Here is an 18,292-nt window from a genome sequence, read left to right as displayed (position 1 = left end):
AAGAAGTGCCCAATTCAAAGACTAAGCACAAAACCAAAAATAGGATGCAAAATACCTCATTAATAACTTTATGTATTATATGTTCAAATGACAGGGTTTAGGTGTATTGGACTAAATACAATACATGATTAATATTAACCTCACTTTTTCTTTTGACTTTTTTTTTAAATGTGGCTACTAGAAAATTTCAAATTACATATGTGACTTGTATTATATTTCAATTGAGAAGCACTGATCTAGACAATGAGGGGTCATAGCAGAGAATCTCTGCAGATTTTTCCAGCTGGAAGAGGTAGAGTTCCAGGTTGGGTGAAAGGAAGTCTGGGGTTCCCCCCAAAGAAAAAGAAGATGATGGCTTTGCATTTTCTTAGATCCCCAAAGAATCAAGGGTCGACTCTGCCTGCCTGTGTTAGGGGTGTGTATGTGCCTGTGTGTGAATGTGCGTGTGCGTGTGCATGTGTGTAAGAAGCAGTCAGGTGCTGTCGGGAGGTTGGATGTTGCCATGGCAGATCCCCCAGGCTCCTGCCCGGTCTCTCCTCTGGCTCTACCTGTCTGGGGGCATTCCTCCCCTCCCTCCTCTCCCTCCTGGGTTGAGATTGAAAACCCCCTGGCAGCAGGGACTGGAGTTGACAGAGCGTTGTGGTTTCCTGAGAGCCCAGCATCCGGCTTGACATGTAGGAGATGCCTTGCCAACTGTCTCGAGTTGAGCTGAGGCGAAATGGAAGTGACAGTCCCACCTGCACCCTGCGGTGCAGACGGGCATGAATGGAGCCAATGCTGCCTACGTCTTCATTGCCCACTCTGCATCCTGCACCCAGCACTGGGCGCTCCATGCTTCAAGTTCACTCTGGCCGCTGGCTCATGAGCGCTGGCCGTTGGCCGGGACTGATGTTGTTCTCCCTTGAGCTTTGCTTTCGGACAGCACAAATGATTTCCTTTTTTTCCTCTCTTGGGTTAGGTGTTAATCCCTACTGCACAGGAGAGATTGATTTTCCAATGACCAAGAAATCGGCGGCTTCCACAGACAGGCAGCCTTATGCCCTCTGTAGCAACAGGAAGTCTCTCTCTCAACAACTGGACTGTGCAGCAGGAAAGGCTGTGGTAAGAACGAAGGCAGGGGACCCTGGAGAGCAGGGAGAGAGGGGAGGGGTCCAGACTCAGCGGTGGCTGAAGAGACCTTCCTAATGGTTTGACGTCCACGGAATTACAGAGGGGGAGGGGCTGGCTTCGTGAGTGTGGGCACCTCCAGGCAAAGAACCACATTAGGAATGGTCACCTATGAGTGCCCACGGGTGCCAGGCACTTGTGACCGCGGCTGCTTCGATGCTATGAGGAGCTGATGTGCAGAGAACATTCCACCCATGCAGACCCTGAACTGGCACTTTCTGTGGATCCCTTTATTTCATCTGCACAGCGACCCTAGGAGGTGGGCGAGGGAAGCGAGGACAAGTTAAGGAAGGCATGTGAATTCACGATGCTAATAAGAGTCCGCGCTGGGACTCGAAGTCAGAGCTTTAGGATTCCAAAACCTGTGCTTTTAGCCCCTGTGATATCGTGACTTGCTTTACACATTTTGCCTCTACAGTAAGTCCCCTACACACGAACGAGTTCCGTTCCGAGAGCGCGTTCGTAAGTCCAATTTGTTCATAAGTCCAAAAGAGTTAGCCTAGGTCCCCAGCTAACACAATCGGCTCTCTAGTACTGCACTGGAATAGGTTTATCATACTTTTCACACAAACAATACATTAAAAAAAGCCCACAAAAAACAAAGGAAACATTTTTAATCTTACTGTACTGTACCTTGAAAAGTGCAGTAGTACAGCACAACAGCTGGCATCCAGGGGCTGGCATCGAGTGAACAGGCAAGAAGAGTTACTGGCTGGAGGAGAGAGAGGAGGGGGGAGATGGTAGAGCTGAAGGGTCGCCAGCAACAGGAGACGGAGGGCGAGCGGCGATGTCACTCACGCCTGACGTGGATGGCACACACATTTGCATCTTGGAAAGTTTGCAACTTGAAAGTTCGTATGTAGGGGACTTACTGTAATTCCTGAGCTTAGAAAGGAGGGTAACGTTAGCCCCATCGTACAGCGAGGAAGCAGAGGCTCGGCAAGGGGAGTAGCGGTCTGAGTTCACGCATCTTGAAAACCTAAAGGGTCCAGAATTGAAACCAAGCCCTGTGTGGCTTACCAGTCCGTGCCCTTCCCTCTATGGGGCACCAGGTTGCAGTCTGGGAGCCAGGCAGGTGTGAAGCACAGGGTCCCCTCACTTGTCACCCCAGCCAGCCTGTTGTGTCCCTGAGCCCTGGCCGAGGCACAAGGCACCCACAGTGCCTCCTGCTGCCACCTGTGAGCATACAGCGCCCTCCGTCTGCAGCACCCTGTCCCCTTCCCTCACCTCTAGCCTGCAAACCCTACCCCATCCTTCAAAACCCTTCCTAGCACTACTTCCGCTGGGAGCTCTCCTGACTCCTCCAAGTGCTTGACCCTTACACGTTTCCTGATGCCCATCGTAACGTGTCTGGGCTTCTCTTACAGACTCACCCAACGTGCCTTGTTGGTGTCATTACTTATGTTAGGGTCTTAGCTCCCCTGTAGGGTCCATAGTCAAGCGATGTTTGATTCTCCCCACACGGTACACGTCAGATGCTTGAAGATTTCATTTCTCTCTTCCATTCCCTTCCTTGAGCTATTATACTTTTCGCTCGCCAGCGGGAAGCATCGGTGTTCCAGTGTTAGAAAAAGACAGCTTCCGAAGTGACAGGTGACTTTACAGATAAGGAACCCGAGGCACAGAGGGGTTAAGTCAGTTCCCCAAGGTCACCAGCTGATAGTTGGAGAGCCAGGCAGCCGGGCTCAGACCGAACCACCATGCTCCTTTGCTCCTCCCTGCGGCACTTCCTGCGGGGAGCAGGGCGTGTGTCTATTTGGCGCCCCTGCTCCTATGCAAGTGGGTAATCCCCTGTCAGCCTCCCCCTGGAACTTACAATCTGAGTTTTCACATCTTTGGGTTCCTGACCCTTTGCCCACCACCCTGTGCCTGGCACAAAATGGGGTCTCTGTAAATGTGGCTTGGATTCTGTTGAGGGTGTCCTTGGCCGTTGGCTTCCCAGCCTGGGCTGGGGACTCCGGTTATGGGACTCGTTGTCCTGGGGCAGCGTGGTCTGTGTTGTGACCCGCGACCCACTCCCGTGACAAGCTTTAGTGAGCCTCTGGCTGCTGGTTCACAGGGAGATCAGGCTCCTGGGGCCACCAAAATAGCCCCCTGCCACCAGACGCCCACCCACCCCCCATTCACCATGCTCTGGCTGCTATGCTGTGGACCCTCAGGAGAGAGGGGATCGGGGTCCTCTCCTCGGCTGGGCCTTCCCTGTCCCCATTCCCAGCAAGGTGTGTGCTGCCGTCCTGTTGACTCATCCTCTCCCCACCCTGGTCCCTTGTTCCAGGGCCCGTCAAGGCCAATGCGGTCGCTCAGCACGGCTCAGCTCATGCAGCCCTTGGGGGGCCTCCAGGCGTCCGTCATCTCCAACATCGTGCTGATGAAGGGCCAGGCCAAGGTGAGCAAGGACTGTGGCCAACAGAAGTTACTGGGTCGACATGGGCTCCTGAGGAGCTGCCATGTCACAGGAAGGGTGGAGAGAGGGACTGGTGATTCTGGCTCAGAACATGAGTATTTGGACACTCTCATGCCAGCACAGGGAGGGGCAGTCAGGGTTGCTCTGCACTGTGCAGGTCACAGGAAGACAAATGTTCCCCAGTTTTTCCCGGCGTAGTATTTTCCAGAAGTTAGTTTTACCTGATGATTGAATTCAAAACATCATCATAGTCAGTTCAGGCTGCTATAACAAAAATACCATAGACTGGGCGGCTTAAACAGCAGGCATTTATTTCTCACTGTTCTGGAGGCTGAGGGTCCAAGTTGAAGGTGCCGGCAGATGCCACATATGTTGAGGACTCCTCTCCTGATTCACGGATGCCTCGTTCTCTCTGTGTCCACACATGGTGGAAGGGCAAGGGAGTTCTCTGGGGTCTCTTTTACAAAAACACTAATCCCACTCATGAGGGCTCTCTTTTTTCTTTTGGACCAAGGCAGTGTTTTTCTTTAGAATAAATATATTTTGTAAACAAAGCAAGTACATATATAAACAAATTAGCCTTTCTTTTCTTTTGTTTTGGCCTTTATTTTATTTTACTTATTTTTTTATTGAAGTATAGTTTATGTACAATATTATATAAGTTTCAGGTGTACAACATAGTGATTCACAATTTTGAAAGGTTATATTCCATTTATAGTTATTGTAAAATATTGGCTATATTCCCTGTGCTGTACAATATTTCCTTGTAGCTTATTTATTTTATACATAGTAGTTTGTACCTCTTCATCTTCTACCCCTACCTGCCCCTACCCCCTTCAGGAGTGCTCCCCCTTTATGGCCTAGTTACTTCCCAAAGGCTCCCCCTAACGTATTAATTTGGGATGGGGACATAGACATTCAGTCCGTGTGTCTTCCCCAAATTCAGATATTCAGACTGATTTTTGCCCCACAATTGAGAAATATCGAAAGGGGGGCACAAAAGCAGTGGTAATGGTGGGACACCCCAAATGCTCCTTGGCATTGCTTCCAGGACATGCCATCCCATACATGGAGTTGACATGGGCACTGAAGAACTTCTGAAATAGACATGGCAGCTGCTGCAAAGTTCTCAGGCCAGCCCAGGGAACCGAGATGCTTAAATTATGGAAGGGTAGGTTTCTACCCACCTCCTATGATTTCGGTGTGTGGTGTGAGGGAGGATCTGTTCACTGATGTGGTCTTCCTGGAGGAGGGCCCCATATGTCTGGAGTCCTCCCCTCCACCCCTATCTCTCCTGTCTCCTGGGAGCTCAGCAGAGATAAATGAGGAGACACAAGTGGGAAGTACTGAGATGATTGTTCCTCTAATCACAAGGGGGTCACTCTCGCCAGGGCTGATTTTCTCCAAACAGCCCCTCTTTCTGGTTTGTAAATCACAATGCTTGTCCCCCCTTGAATTTAGGTAGAAGCATTTTTAACGTGGTTGACTTTTAGACGGTTTGCAATGCTCAAAAGGAGGCAGAATGGAAAAGAGCACCAACACTCACGCAAAGATGATCCACAATGGTGTCAGTCATCTCGGTGTGCATAGGTTGTACAGTCAGTAAATAGATTTCACGGGCAGATGTAGCACTGGGTGGATTGAACTGGCCTTAATGGAGAGCCATAAGGTGTTTGGTGTCGGAAGCCTAGAGTACAGAGCAGGGGCGATGGGTTAGAAATACGGTGGGTCTCCCACTGTCCTCCTGATACACCTCCACACAGAAGACCTCATCATTAACAGGAATAAGTAGGAAGAGGAAGAAGCAGAGCTAGAAGGATCCACCAGTGCTTGACGTAGTCAAAAACAATAAAACCAGAGACCCAAACCCAGGCATTGTGCTAAGGGCTTTGCAAGGATCATTCCTTTAATTCTCACAAAACCCTATTCTTATCTCCTGTTAATAGGTGAGGAGACTGAGGATCTGGGACTTACAGGACTAGCCCAAGGTTACTTGGTTAGCGAGCAGATGAACCAAGACAATGACCCATGACTTTCTGACCCATGGATCTTGTTCTTTTTTTTTTTTTTTTTTTTTTTTGCGGTACACGGGCCTCTCACTGTTGTGGCCTCTCCTGCTGCGGAGCACAGGCTCCGGACACTCCGGACACGCAGGCTCAGCGGCCATGGCTCACGGGCCCAGCCGCTCGATGGCACGTGGGATCTTCCCAGACCGGGGCACGAACCCGTGTCCCCTGCATCGGCAGGCGGACTCTCAACCACTGCGCCACCAGGGAAGCCCTGGATCTTGTTCTTAACCACTACACCATCTGGCCTCACCAGGGTGGGTGAAAGTTTGGGTCTAGAGCAATTATTTCAGTGGAAGAAGTTGGGAACCCATACAGGGAGCCCGGAAGCTGCCCTACCTCTCATTTTCCTACCCCCATGGTACTCCTGGACACCGTTGCTCTTTCCCGTCCTGGAACACCCACACCTTCACCAGAAGCTCACACCAGCACTTTGTCCACACAGCTTTCCTGTCTGACCCCTGCTCGCCAGGTTCCCTTAGGGTCTTGAAGGTGGCTGCCTGGCCTGCCACCTCTGTGATGCTGGGGTGATGCACCCACTCGGCTCCGAGCAGCTGCTGGCCTCAGAGAAATTGCCCAGGAGCAGCGATGCTGTTACTTGGCAGCCCTCACTTGGAGGGGTCTTCCTGGGAGCCAAGTTGCTTACTGCTTCCTGGCACGCTTGCAAGCTGAATCCAAAGGCCCGGCTTCCAGCTGGCTTTCGTGCCTTCAGTCTATAACGTATGTTTCCCGAGCACCTGCATCCAGAGGGCAGACACTGACAAATAAGGTGCGTTCACCACCTCCGGGGAGCTCACAGTCTCCAGAGGAATTCATTGCGACCCAAGCTAAGCCTTCTTGAGAAGAAGGGTGCTCTCAGTCATGAACCAAATAAAGCAGGCTGTGTGTGCGCCTCCTTCGCTGCTCTCTGGGTCTGCCTAGGTGGTTGTCCTAACTCACTGCAGGTCTACAGGCAAAGCTGGACCCGCCCGCCTTCCTCTTCCTGCTGTCTGTCACATCTTCCTCTTGCTTCCCCGGCCTCTGGCCTCCTCTCCGCTGCCACCTGGCAGCTCCTGACGTCGTGGTACTGCAGGGGCAGGAGGGAGAGCACAGGATTGTAGTAAATTCCTAGAGAAGGGGAGGGGGTGGGAGGCAGAACAGAAGGGGAGTGAACAGCTTTTGGTAGGAGAAGAGAAGCTTCTTCCATTGTCAGCTACTGCTTTTATGATTATTGGTGTTGGTGTGTTAGCTGTGGTTGTTGGATGTCTCAGTTAATATTCAAACACAATCCTATGAGTTTGGTGATGTCAGCATCATTTTCCAAGGGGGTAAATTGAAGCTCAGAGACAGGAAGTGATCTGCCCAGAGTTGCTAGTCAGAGGGGCAGAGCCAGAGTGCCTGCTCGTCTCCATTCAGACTCCCTCTGTGTGGGGAACATCAGACTCTTGAGAAAGCTCCAGACACGGCACAGCCCAGCGTGGCCTTGAAGTTACCACTTTTCCCATTCCTCTGTTAGGTCCCGAGACCTCTAAGACCAAGGGCACCCCTCTCCTCCCTGAGTCCTTTGTTCAGGGCTGGGGCAGGGCCTCGGGACATGGCAGCCCAGTGAATGGCATGGAACACTCCGAAATCTGACCTTCTCCTCTTCTTTCCCAGGGCCTGGGCTTCAGCATCGTTGGAGGAAAGGACAGCATTTATGGCCCCATTGGAATTTACGTTAAAACCATCTTTGCAGGGGGAGCAGCGGCAGCTGATGGGAGGCTACAAGAAGGTAGATGTCCCGGCCTTTCCTAGGTGATGCTGGTGGAATCAGAAGCAGAATCGCTAGGCTACCGGTAGAAGCTACTGGGAAAATGAAATGTGTCTTGAGCCTTCAGAATCCAGCTTGCATGGATTCGGGGGTCTGCGGTCCCCGATGGCTCCATCAGGCCTGGTACGCTGGCTGGGTGTGTTAGCTCACTCAGTCTCGGTCCTGTTACTGGCCTGGGGCAGAAGACCCCTTCCATCCCTCTTGCGCCTTTGCTTGTCAAGGCCCCTCTGCGTTGCTGGCAGCCATCGACATCCCCTTTGTTTCGTTTTCTCTGCCCTCCCCAGTCCACAGACACGGGGAAACGGGGAACCAGGACCGGGGCTTCCAGTGAGTCCTCGTGAGCCTGCCCCGTTCTGGGCTCTAGGATTACAGAGGATTATCAGACAGGTTCCCTCTATTGAGGAGCTCAGGATCTGCCCAGCAGCCTCCCCGAAGCTACTCCCATCCGCTACCTCCCTCCAGCTTTTTCATCTCTTTCAGGGAGGGAAGCCCGTGGCCATCCTGAGAGGAAGGGACCCAGGGCACTGAGGTGTCCCCTGAGTGCCCCCTCCCTGTCCCCTTGTCCTGGAGGGGAGGGTTTTCTCCCCACCCCCGAGCCTACCCCCACAGTCACGTGTAGGCTTGGCCCCAGGAGATCTCCAGGTTCTAACTGGGAGGCAAAATTCCGGGGCAGGTAGTCAGGGGGCAGAAGGGAAGATGCTGCAGGCCCGACACTGGGCTACACGTGGATCTTTAAAGAGAAGGGATTTCACAACCTTCTCACCTTCTCTGTCAGCCCAGTTTCTGTAAACTCCGCTGCGAGCCAAACCACCTTTAATAACCTAACTTGCTCAGGGCAGGGTTGACCAGCTACAGCCCGCAGGCCACATCTGGCCCACTGCCTCTTTTTATAAGGCTCCCGAACGAAGAAGAGTTTTCATGTCTCTTAAACGGCTGAAAAAAAGTCAAAAGAAGTTTGGATTCTTTTGTGAAAATTAAATTCAAATTTCAGCCTCCGTAGAAAAGCTTTATTGGTACACAGCCATGCTCCCTCATTGACCTCTCATCTATGGCGGCTTTTGTGCAGTGTTGAGTAGTTTCGACAGAGAGCATGTGGCCTGCAAAGCTTAAAATATTTACTATCTGGCTCTTTATAGAGAAAGTTTGCCAACTCTAACTTATGCTAGATTTTGCGTATGGATTTTATTGTATGGGCAGTGGGGAGCATTTGAAGCTTTTTATAATTTGGGAGGGACCAGCTAGGACCAGGGTTTTTAGATGATTCAGGAAGCTGAGTGTAAGATGAAGTGGGCTGACTAGATACCAGAAGCAGTAAAACCAGTTCAGAGGCTATTGTAAGATCCAGGCTCCAGCTCTTAAGGGTCTGCCCTGAGGCTGTAACCCTGGGAGGAGAAAGATGCCGATGGGGGAAACCACGGCTTCTGGGGAGGTGGCAAATGAGGTCAGAGAACACGTGAAGGCGTCTGATCTTAGTAAACTAGAGAACGATGATGAATTATATATAACAAGAAGTGGAGGAAGAGGAGTAAATGAAGGCAAATGAGGGTATTTAGGTTTGAGCGGCGGAGCGGAGCGAGGTCTCCAGGTGAGCACTAGGTGGCGCTGTCCAGCAGGCGAATGAAAATTTGGGTTCCAGTCCAGGAAGGGAATAAGGGTTGAACGCAGATTCTTAGGGTCATTTGGAAAATAGCTGAAGTTATAGAGTGGATGCAGGAAGCAGGGAAGAGAGGAGAGAGCAGAGGGCTGAGGTAAGGCTTGAGGGGGATAGCTAAATCAAGAGGCACGCAGAGGAGTTATTGAGAGAAAGGAAAGAAAGTGGGATCAGAATCTTGAGACGGGCCCGCCTGCTTCATTATCTTCTGTACTTTTCAGTGTTTGACTAAAAGGTGGAGGAGGAATTGAAGTGGCCAGAAGAGAGAAGCCTGCCCAAGCCAAGCTTCTTTCTTTTTCTTTCTGGGTATTTGTCTCGCTTAGTTAATAGTGATCGTAAGAATTCGGTGAAAAAGACACTGAGCTAGTCTGCAGCGCTTGATTCTAGCCTCAAATAATTGACCAAATTGCCTTTTGTAACTTCTTTCAAAAGTGAAGTTTTAGAATACGCCCTTGAATTCCCAGGGGATATGTCAGTTGCAACAAAAGTTTGGCGTCCAGATCAAGGCTGAGAATGTTTTATTTGTATTCCCTTTGCAAAAAAAAATGATTGTGTAAGATTTATACGGCAAAACCGAGGCTATTCACCTTCCACCAGATATGGCCAAATAAGGCTAAGGACTCTCTGGAAGGCCCAGATTATGTGGCCCCCTTGGGATGGACAGTCTAATAATCTGAAGACAAGTTCAGCCTCTTGTGTCATAAAGAATGGATGTTTCTGAAGTGTGTTCTTTGTAGATCCTGCCTTCAGCACGTACTTAGTTATATTTTGATTATTTAAAATTTGTCAGTTGTTACACCTCAACTTGGAATCTTATAAGGACAAGGACGGAGCCTTTTATTTTTCTTGTCTAGTTTTAGCAACTTAACAGATTAAGCTGATTTGAATATGCTTCCCACCCCTTTATTGTCATAGACACCAGGTTGGCTAAAACAGCACATCCGAACTCTAAAGAAAGAAATGGAAATACCCATCTTCTAAGAAACAAAGAAACCACTTTAAATCTAAGCGTGACTTTCCCAGGAGTTGATGACATGATAGCACAGGGAGCTGCTTAGGCCCAGGGGCTGGGATTCGATGCCCACACAGGGGCAGAAGAGGTGTGTTCTTGGGCCCTGGGAACCTCTGAGAACCTGCAGAAAGCCTTCATACAAAAGAGCTGCCCTCCTGAAAGGCCAGCAAGCCCAGGGAAGCAACAAGGAAACGTAATTTTGTCCTTGGCCCTTAGGTGGGGAAAAGACATCTCGCTCGAGAAAATGAAGAGCCAAACCCGTGTCAGGGTCAGTGTGCAACCTCAGCTGTCATCCCTTGCAGCTCAGGACTCCCAAGCTGAGGAGCTAATGTTACTACTGGTCCTGAACCAGTCCTGAGACCCCGGGGGTGCCTGCTGGAAATAAAGGAAAAAAAATAAAAGTAGCCACCTGAGGGGTGTGGGAATTCCACAGAAAAACAAGCTCCCCTTAAAAATGAGTTGAAAATAAAGATTACAATTGTTCAGCCAGAATAAGGAATGAAATCCTGCCATTTGGGACAACATGGATGGACCTTGAAGGCATCATACTGAGTGAAATAAGTCAGAAGAGAAAGACAAACACCATACAATCACACATACATGGAATCTAAAAAAACCAAAACAAACCAAAACAAAACAAAAAACCTAACTCATAGCTATAGAGAACACATTGGTGGTTGCCAGAGTTGGGGGTGAATTGTGTGAAGGCGGTCAAATGGTATAAATGTCCAGTTATAAAATAAATAAATCTTGGGTGACTCTAGTTAGTAATACTGTATTGTATGGTTGAAAGTCGCTAAGAGGGTAGAGCTTTTCTTTTTTTAAAATTTTGTTGAAGTGTAGTTGATTTACAGTGTTGTGCTAATTTCTGCTGTACAGAAAAGTGACTCAGTTCTACACATATATATTCTTTTTCATATTCTTTTCCATTCTGGTTTATCACAGGATATTGAATATAGTTCCCTGTGCTATACAGGAGGACCTGGCTGTTTATCCATCCTATATATACTAGTTTGCATCGGCTAATCCAAAGTTCCCAATCCACGTGGGCAACGACAAGTCTGTTAAAAGAGTAGCTCTTGAAAATTCTCATCACAAGGAAAAAACACTTGTAACCAGGTGTGGTGACTAATATTAACTAGACTTATTGTGGTGATCATTTCTCAACATATAAGATCTTTAAAAAGATAAGACAAGGAATAGAAAAACAATAAGGAAAGAACAGAACACAATGAAAAAACAGATTGATGTGAAAAAAATAACTTTTAGAAATTAAAAAAAAGCAAAGTCATTGAAATAAAAAAAAAACAACCCTCAACGGATGGGTTAAACAGTAGATAAATGCAGCTGTAAGGAGAACTTGTGATCTGGAGATTATCCAGTAGGCCACACAGAACAATAGAGAAGAAAAAGATGAGCACTAGAGAAACATGCAGAATAAGCTGAGACAGTCCAAAATAATCTAACGGGAATTCTAGAAAGAAAGAATAGAGTGAAAGAGGGAAAGCGATAGGCGATGAGATCGTGGTTAAGAATTTTCCAGAATTATGCAAACTTCAGTATGAGGTAGCACCCTAATACATCCCAGTGAAACTTCAGACTATCAAAGACAAAATATATATATATATATATAAAAATTAAAATCAACCAGAGAAAAAAGATGGATTCTCTACAATGGGACCATAATTAAGTGACAGCAGATTGACCCAGTAGCACGCAGGCCAGAAACCCGTGTAAAAAATAATGTTTGCATCTGAATTTCCAGGCACAGTGTTGAGTACAGAGACAGTGCTCTTTGTTTATGTATTGAATAGATGGAACGAATGGGTGAAAGTGGTTTTCCATCCCCATAAAAATGGATCTCTGGATACAGAAAAAATTCTTCTCTTAGGTGTATAGGAGGAAAAAGCTCTTGATTCCTAACTCTTTTTACTGTATGAACTTAGGACTTCTCCGAGCTCACTTTCCTCTTCTGTAACATGGGACCCACACTGCATTCTGGAAACATCACATCCAACCCACATTTACTGGGCACTGTGGAGGCCTCGCCCAGAATTGGCCCTGGCGATACAGCATCTGATGTGACAAAGCCCCATCCCCAGGGAGACACTTTCACAGTTCATCGATGACCACCGGGGTGACAAGGGCTGTGAGAGTGGTAGGTTCTGGGTGCCACGAGAGCTCAAAGTCAGCCGAGACCAAGAGATTAAGAAGTGGTAGGCGAAGAAGGTAGGAGATGTACATTTTAGTTAAGAAGACGGCACGGAAACCAGCATGGAACTGCACAGACCACTGTGGGAAAGGCAGGTGTGTGGCATCAGGAAATGGACCAGGGAGGCGAGTGGCTGAGAGGGGCTGAGACGCAGGAGGGAAAGAGGTGAAACCCAGAGGTGGGCAGGGAGCCGACTGGGCCAGGCCTTGTGTGCCTGGCTAAGGACCCTGGATCTCACCCTGGAAAGTAAGTAGTGCCAGAGAAGGCCCAGCACTGCTGCCTTGCCCACCTCCCAGGGGGAGAGCCCTGAATGAGGAGATGTTCTTTGTGATGCTTTCTTTGTACATCTCACAGAAACCTGGACGGGGGGTGGGGGCACTAAAGTTTAAGGGATAACGCCTCCTGATGGGGCAAAACTCTTCTCAGCTACAATTTCTCCCTCTCCCAACAGGTGATGAAATTCTGGAACTCAACGGGGAATCGATGGCTGGACTCACACATCAGGATGCTTTGCAGAAGTTCAAGGTGACCATTTATTATCAGTATATGGCCAAACTCTGAGGCCTTCAGACAAAGGAAACAAGCTCCCAGCATCACCCTCCTTCCTTCAAACCTACAAATTCCAAATGTGGGCTCCTTTACGTGGGGCACCTTGCTGACGCTGATCTAGGCACATTGTTCAAAAAGGGCCTTACTCTGAAAATAATAGTGTAATCAGGACTGTTGTCGGGAGGTGCATCAACGATTTGAGGTTTATAGAACGGTTTTATTTTATTTTATTTTTTTATTGGAGTATAATTGCTTTACAATGGTGTGTTGGTTTCTGCTGTACAATGAAGTGAATCAGCTATGCGTATACATGTATCCCCTCCCTCTTGGACCTCCCTCCCACCCTCCCCCCCATCCCACCCATCTAGGCCATCACAGAGCACCGAGCTGAGCTCCCTGTGCTCTACAGCAGGTTCCCACTAGCTCTCTATTTTACGCATAGTAGTGTATATATGTCAATCCTAATCTTCCAGTTGGTCCCACATTCCCCTTCCCCACCTGTGTCCACATGTTTGTTCTCCACATCTCTATTCCTGTCCCACAAATAGGTTCATCTGTACCATCTTTCTAGCTTCCACATATATGTGTTAGCATACCATATTTTTTTTTTCTCTTTCTGGCTTACTTCTCTCTGTATGACAGACTCTAGGTCCATCCACATCTCTACACATGACCCAGTTTTGTTCCTTTTTATGGCTGAGTAGTATTCCATTGTATATATGTACCACATCATTATCCATTCCTCTGTCGTTGGACATTTAGGTCGCTTCCATGTCCTGGCTATTCTAAATAGTGCTGCAGTGAACGCTGGGGTACACATGTCCTTTTGAATTACGGTTTTCTCAGGGTATAACGTTCTATGTATTTGTATTCCAATCTTTAAAGTTTTGAAGACAGTCACTGAAAGGTATTTTTTGAGTCTCCATCTAGTTAGTTCAATTCAAGACTCTATCTCTTTGGCATATATATGTATATACTTCGTATATAAGATGTCATGTCCATATCCAGACATACAAATATATGTCATGTATATGTATACACACATTTCTGTATCTCTCACACACACACCCCTGCATGTGGCCACATTTCTTTAGAAAGCATTCTACTATTGTTCCCCACAAAGGCCCGGGCTCCTCCCCTCGCCCCGAGCTGCCGCTGGAAGCCGTGGCCCTCTCTCTTTCCTTCCAGCAAGCCAAAAAGGGGCTCCTCACCGTGACGGTGAGGACCCGCCTGACGGCCCCCCACTCCCTGAGCAGCCGCCTGTCCCCTGCACTGTGCTGCTCCCTGAGCTCCAGCACCTGTGTCACCAAGGACTGCAACTCCTTCATGCTGGAGAGCCCTGAAGCGCCCGCCAGCCGCACCAAGCCCAACTACAGGATCCTGGTGGAGGTGTCCCTGAAGAAAGGTAGGCTGGGCTCCTGGGGGCCCCCCTGTCCTCCTCCGCCCTCTGCCTGGGCCTCCCTCCTCTGAGCTATCTCCCAGACTTTCTTTGGCTGGAAACAGGCCCAGGTATTGTCCTTTAGCAGATTTTACGGCTGCTGTTTAGCCCCAAGGTCTAGGGCTCTGTTTGTTAACAGAAGCCCGGGACACACCATCCAAATTCAGTCAACATGTCCCAGATGTCCCAGTGCAGTGGATAAAATAAAACAAAAGGAAGCAACACAAATTTCTCTCTCTCTCGCTTTCTCTCTTACACACACACACAAGCAGGAGTTGTAGCTCTACAGCTAATCTGCTAAGAGACCTTGGGCAGGTCACTTGCCCTCTCTGGGACTCTCTTTTTCTCACTTGTGCCAGAAAATTGAGATCCTCTCAAGCTCAGATATTTGGGGATTGGCATCTAGTCCCTTCACCCCACCCCCCACCAAAGGTGGATGCTAACTGCAGGGGGCTCAGCAGGCACCCCCTGCCAGATTACAGTTAGGCTGAGACCTGGAGAATGAAGAAGAGGCGGCTCCCGCAAAGGGGCCAGCTCAGATTGTAGGGACAGAGGGAAAGCCAGTGTGGCTGCAGCGAGGTGGGCAGAAGTGGTGTTGGAGCACCTGGAGGAGGCAAAGAGACAGACCCTGTGGGACTTTGCCGCTAGATTCTCGTCTAATTGCAACTAGGAGTCCTTGAGGGATTTCTAAGCACAGACATAATCAGCTTATGCTTTAAAAGAAACATCTCCTCCGCGTCTCTGTAGAGAATGGCCTACAATGTGACAAAAATGGAGGCTTGGGAACCAGTTGCAGCCATTGGGTCAGAGAGGATCACTGGCATCAGAAATACCATAGGCAGGGTTTTTGCTTGATTGCTGTATGTATATGACACAGCTTCTGAATCTCTACCCCCAGAGATTTCGCTTCCACAGTATTAGAAGAGAGGCCCAGGGATCTATAACTTTTGTATAAGTACCCCAGGCAATTCTGATACCCGCAAGGCTTAAGAACTCTCACTCTGGTCAGGAAACCTGATCTCGGCAGAGGGCTCTGACCTTTGTTTGTGGGCCATATCACAGCCCAAATTCGTCATCCATCAAACAGGGTTGCTAACGGTTGCCCATGGCAACCCTCATGGGACGTCGGGAGGACCAGCATCACAGGTGAAAATACAACCGTGCTTTGTAAATCACAGGTGCCAGGAGCAAACCATAAGAAGGTCTTTCTCCTACTCCCTGGTCACTCCATCTGGTCCTTCTTACCGGCTACCCCTCATTCTCCAGTCCTTTTGATGCTGGTCAGCCCCAGGCCCTCCTCTCCCACACACTCTGGGGGACCCATCCAGCCCCGTGGTCCTAACACCACCACCTCCACGTTGATACTTCCAAACTTCAAACTTCCACCCTGCCTTCTCTGCTGGGTTCCAGATTCATCTACCCAACTATCTACTCCCCGTGTCTACTTGGCTACTTCATAGGCATCTCAAGAGTGACTGGGGCAAAACTGCACGCCTGGTCGCCATCCTCATGATTCTGGTCCTCCGTAGGCATCCTGTTTTGGTAAACCGAATCATCACCCACCCAGTTACTCAAGCCAAAAAGTCTCAGAGTTCTTCAAGCTGAAAGAATCTCTACGAGTTATCTTCATTTTAATGTATGAAATCCTCATATTGACTCCATCAGCAAGTCTGTCTTCAAGATGAGTTCTGTGTGTATCCATCTCTCTCCAATTTCACTAGCGGTAAAATCCAAGTCACCACTGCTGGGTGAAGAGTAGCCTCTTAACTGCTCTCCTTGTTCCCATTCTTGCTTGACCCTTCATAGCTCTTTCTTTTCCCAGCAGCCAGTCATATATGGGAAAATAGAAATTGGACCATGTCACTTCCTGCTCATAAGTTTCCGATGGCATGCCTTCTCAGTGGAGAACAGCGTCCTTTCACTGACACATCCTTGTTGACAAGGTTCCATTTAAGCTGGCCCTTGCCTCCCTGTCCTGAATCCTCTCAATACCACTATCCCCATGATGGGCTACGTTCCAGCCACACTGGCCTCCTCTTTGGTCCTGCGGCATGGCCTGCTTCCTTTCACCTTGGGCCTTTGCATTAGCTGTTACCTCTTTGGGGAATGATCTGCCCCCATCACCACATCCCTGGTTCCTTCTTGTCATTCGTATTTTAGCCTAAATGTTGCCCTCTCTGAGCCCTAAAGTGGTCATCCTTTTGTGTTCTAGTGCATTCCCTATTAATTCTCTGCATAATACTTATCACTCCCTGACATCTTCCTCCCTCCTTCCTTTTTTCCCTCCCTCCCTCCCTCTCTCTCTCCCTTCCTTCCTTCTTTCCTTCCCTTTCCTTACTTGACCTTAGCATCCTCACCTGCCTTGGCCGCTAGTTGCTGACCCTGGAGCAGTGCCCACTCACAATGACACTCCATAAGCATGGGTGCGATGAATGCATTCATGAATACGAGACACCAACTAACCCAGGACAGGTTTGGCACCTAATAGACTAGTGCAACCCTGGGAAAGCTCAGTCACCAGTCCCCCCACCCCCATCCCATTCTGCCTTCCAGAGGCTGGCGTTGGGCTGGGAATCGGCCTGTGCAGCGTCCCCTATTTCCAGTGCATCTCAGGCATTTTCATTCACACGCTCTCTCCGGGATCCGTGGCGCATCTGGATGGACGACTCCGGTATGTCCTGATTTCTGTTTTTGAAAAGACCCCTGATTTATAAAGGAGGGAAGGAATTCCTTAGTGCATCAGGAGGCTGACTGGGAGATGAGATATTTAGAATGATCCAGGGATAGCTCAGAGCCTTTGTCCTCAAAGTATGGTCCCTGGACCAGCGGCATTGAAATCACTTGGGAGTTCCTTAGAAATGCAGAGTCCCAGGGCCCTCCCCAACCCACTGAATCAGAACCTGCATTTTCACTAGATCCCCGGGAATTTGTATGCACGTTGCCGTGTAAGAGGCATTGTCTCAGAGAATATCAGTCCGAAACAGAAAACATGAAGTTAAACATACTTTAATTCAGATGTAAATAATACAGACTGTAGAATGACATAAATAGGAGTTTCAAGGAGGTTTAGCTGTGGAGTCTGTATGGAAAAAGAAGCTTACTAAGCAGTAAGTATTAACTCCATTTCTTGGTAGCATAAACAGAATATTTTCGGGCATTCCACATACATCTTTTTACGAATAACTTCTAAGAGAAGCAAAAATCGAAATTTTCCTTTCAACAAGGGATCTGAGTTTGGTAATTACATTTTATTCCAGTTTAACTTATTACAGTACTTTATACTCAGTCCAACACTCATGTGTGGTATAGCTTCTCTCCTATAGCGTAAGAAGATATATGCTATATATTTATATGTATCCCAGATCGTATAGCTTCATGTATATCTTCTCTACTGGGCTTAGGTTTTGCTGAATCAGGAGTTTTGCCATATGTTAAAATGTTTTCCTATCATTGTAGTATTGGGGTTGGCTAAAATGTTCGTTGGAGTCCTTCCATAAGATGTTATGGAAGAACCCGAACCAACTTTTCGGCCGAGCCAATATATGCACACCCTGCTTAGGGTGGTATCTTGATGGAGCTTCTGAATTAGAGGTGGGCTTGCTGCTGTCATGGGCAGGAGGGTGACAGCTGATTTGCTGAGCTGCTGTGCTGTTACCTGGGACCGAGGGGCTCAGTCAGAGTGATGGCCTTAGTCCTAATATCTTTAGACAGAGTCTTTCCTCCTGGACCTGCAGCTGAATAGGGACTGTTTTGGAAGCTTCCTCTTTCTTTGGCATCAGGTGCTGTATGGTCTTCAGTTCCCTCAGTGAAAATGTGTACTTTCTTAGCAAGAAGGAGAAGCGGAACTAACTCAGTGACAGAAATGTAGAAGGAAGGGGCAGCCAACCACAGCAGGAGGAAGTGTGAAATCAGCCACAGGAGACCTGAGTTCCAATCCTGGCCCTGCTGATAAACAGCTAAGGCAGAAGAGGGCAAATGGGGGCCCACCATCTGTTGTTTTTGTT

General features: G+C 48.5%; 1 protein-coding gene across 6 annotated transcripts in view; it reads left to right on the top strand.

Moving 5' to 3' along the window:
- IL16 (interleukin 16) overlaps positions 1-18,292 on the top strand; it is a 112,982-nt gene that overhangs the window by 70,313 nt on the left and 24,377 nt on the right. For 3 of the 6 annotated variants that reach the window (XM_067030035.1, XM_059059140.2, XM_067030037.1), the window contains 6 exons: positions 959-1,101; positions 3,443-3,553; positions 7,273-7,387; positions 12,753-12,826; positions 14,039-14,255; positions 16,842-16,959. In XM_067030035.1, coding sequence (XP_066886136.1) covers positions 959-1,101; positions 3,443-3,553; positions 7,273-7,387; positions 12,753-12,826; positions 14,039-14,255; positions 16,842-16,959 — 778 coding nt within the window. Of the gene's footprint in view, positions 1-958; positions 1,102-3,442; positions 3,554-5,795; positions 5,895-7,272; positions 7,388-12,088; positions 12,248-12,752; positions 12,827-14,038; positions 14,256-16,841; positions 16,960-18,292 lie in introns of those variants that run through there. The other 3 variants (XM_067030036.1, XM_067030039.1, XM_067030038.1) reach the window with 3 other exon arrangements.

This window comes from Kogia breviceps, chromosome 3, assembly GCF_026419965.1.
Source record: "Kogia breviceps isolate mKogBre1 chromosome 3, mKogBre1 haplotype 1, whole genome shotgun sequence".
Lineage (NCBI taxonomy): Eukaryota > Metazoa > Chordata > Mammalia > Artiodactyla > Physeteridae > Kogia > Kogia breviceps.
Note: the sequence above shows the minus strand (reverse complement) of the source record. Positions and strands in the feature narration are given on the sequence as shown.